The 1,274-nt window shown below is 33.5% G+C and overlaps 1 protein-coding gene across 1 annotated transcript; it reads right to left on the bottom strand.

Annotated features, from left to right (window-relative positions):
- Positions 1-38: 38 nt before the first annotated feature.
- On the bottom strand, positions 39-1,274 carry LOC115242734 (programmed cell death protein 2-like; the record flags this gene model as incomplete). Its single annotated transcript, XM_029819289.1, has 2 exons — positions 925-1,274; positions 39-472 (listed from the first exon to the last, which is right to left on the bottom strand). Coding segments are annotated over exons 1-2 (545 nt in total), but the record flags the coding sequence as incomplete, so codon positions are not given.

Here is a 1,274-nt window from a genome sequence, read left to right as displayed (position 1 = left end):
TATATATATATATATATATAAAACATCTTAATACAAACCTATTTGCATTTGGATCATCTACACGCAGTGTAGACAACTCTTCTCGTAAGCCCTGATCTATTTCTTTATGCAAAGAAAAATGAAATTGTAATGGATCATTTTCCAACATATTATTCCCATTTGGTTCTGATGCATTGTCATTTACGTTATCATCCCAATCATCTGCATCTGATAGCCAAGCTGTTGTAGATGGCACGTTAACACTCCCAGAATCCGGAACACTTGTATTAGTTTCATCTTCTAAGTGCTGTACTCTTAAACACGTCCAGCTTTTATTTTGATTCCAGCAGTTTGGATTGATGCATGCAAATATGTATAATGTCCGATGGTATTTTGAATTATCTAATGGTGCATACAACTGTAGTGCTAAGAGCTGATACAAGCCACAGAGTTTGCATTGTGGCGACAATAATGTATTTTTCCCATAACAATTCTAAAAAATGTAATATACATATATTTTATTATTATATAGTTGTATAATTATATATGTCAAGTTTTATTACAAATTATTGATATAAAATTTAATTTGTATTGTTCTAAGAATTTTATTAACATATTTAATATAGTTATAATTAATGAAATTGCTTTACAGAATAAATTTATTATGATTATATTCATACACACACACACACAATGTTCTTCAACAATACAAATTAAAATTTACATAAGCTAGATGAATACATCCTTCTTTCAACACAATAAGAAAATATTCCATATATATCTCATTGGTTTGTAAATATCTCGCTTGGTAGAGATATAGATCGTTCACAACATTCTAATAAACATTTAACGAATGATCACCAATCAATTTAATCAAAACCTAGAGATCACGATAGGTGAAATTTTCGTAGAAATAAATGTTTCATTTATCTTTATTCTACCCACCGGATGCCCGCCGATCTTGTTAGTCGTAAAGTTGAGCAAGGACCGATGCTTGTCCGTGACATACTCGTCCTCATATCCGAGATACACTTTCGTACGATTGTCGCAAGCCATTTAAATCATTCAATCACAGCTCTACATTGGAAGATTACGGACGTAGAGCTCCAGAACACCTGTACACAGCCGTTTTACTTACGACCGGGACAGCTGACACGCATCAGTAACGCTTGACGCGTGCGCCTTCCCCGGTTCGCGCGTTTCCCTTATCGATTTTTTTGGGATACCAAGTGGTTATTGCGAGTATTCTCATTATGTATAGGTACTTCGTAAAATAACAAAGATGCCATTGTCTT

This window comes from Formica exsecta, unplaced genomic scaffold, assembly GCF_003651465.1.
Source record: "Formica exsecta isolate Colony F162 unplaced genomic scaffold, ASM365146v1 C16403379, whole genome shotgun sequence".
In the NCBI taxonomy this organism is placed as follows: Eukaryota; Metazoa; Arthropoda; class Insecta; order Hymenoptera; family Formicidae; genus Formica; species Formica exsecta.
Note: the sequence above shows the minus strand (reverse complement) of the source record. Positions and strands in the feature narration are given on the sequence as shown.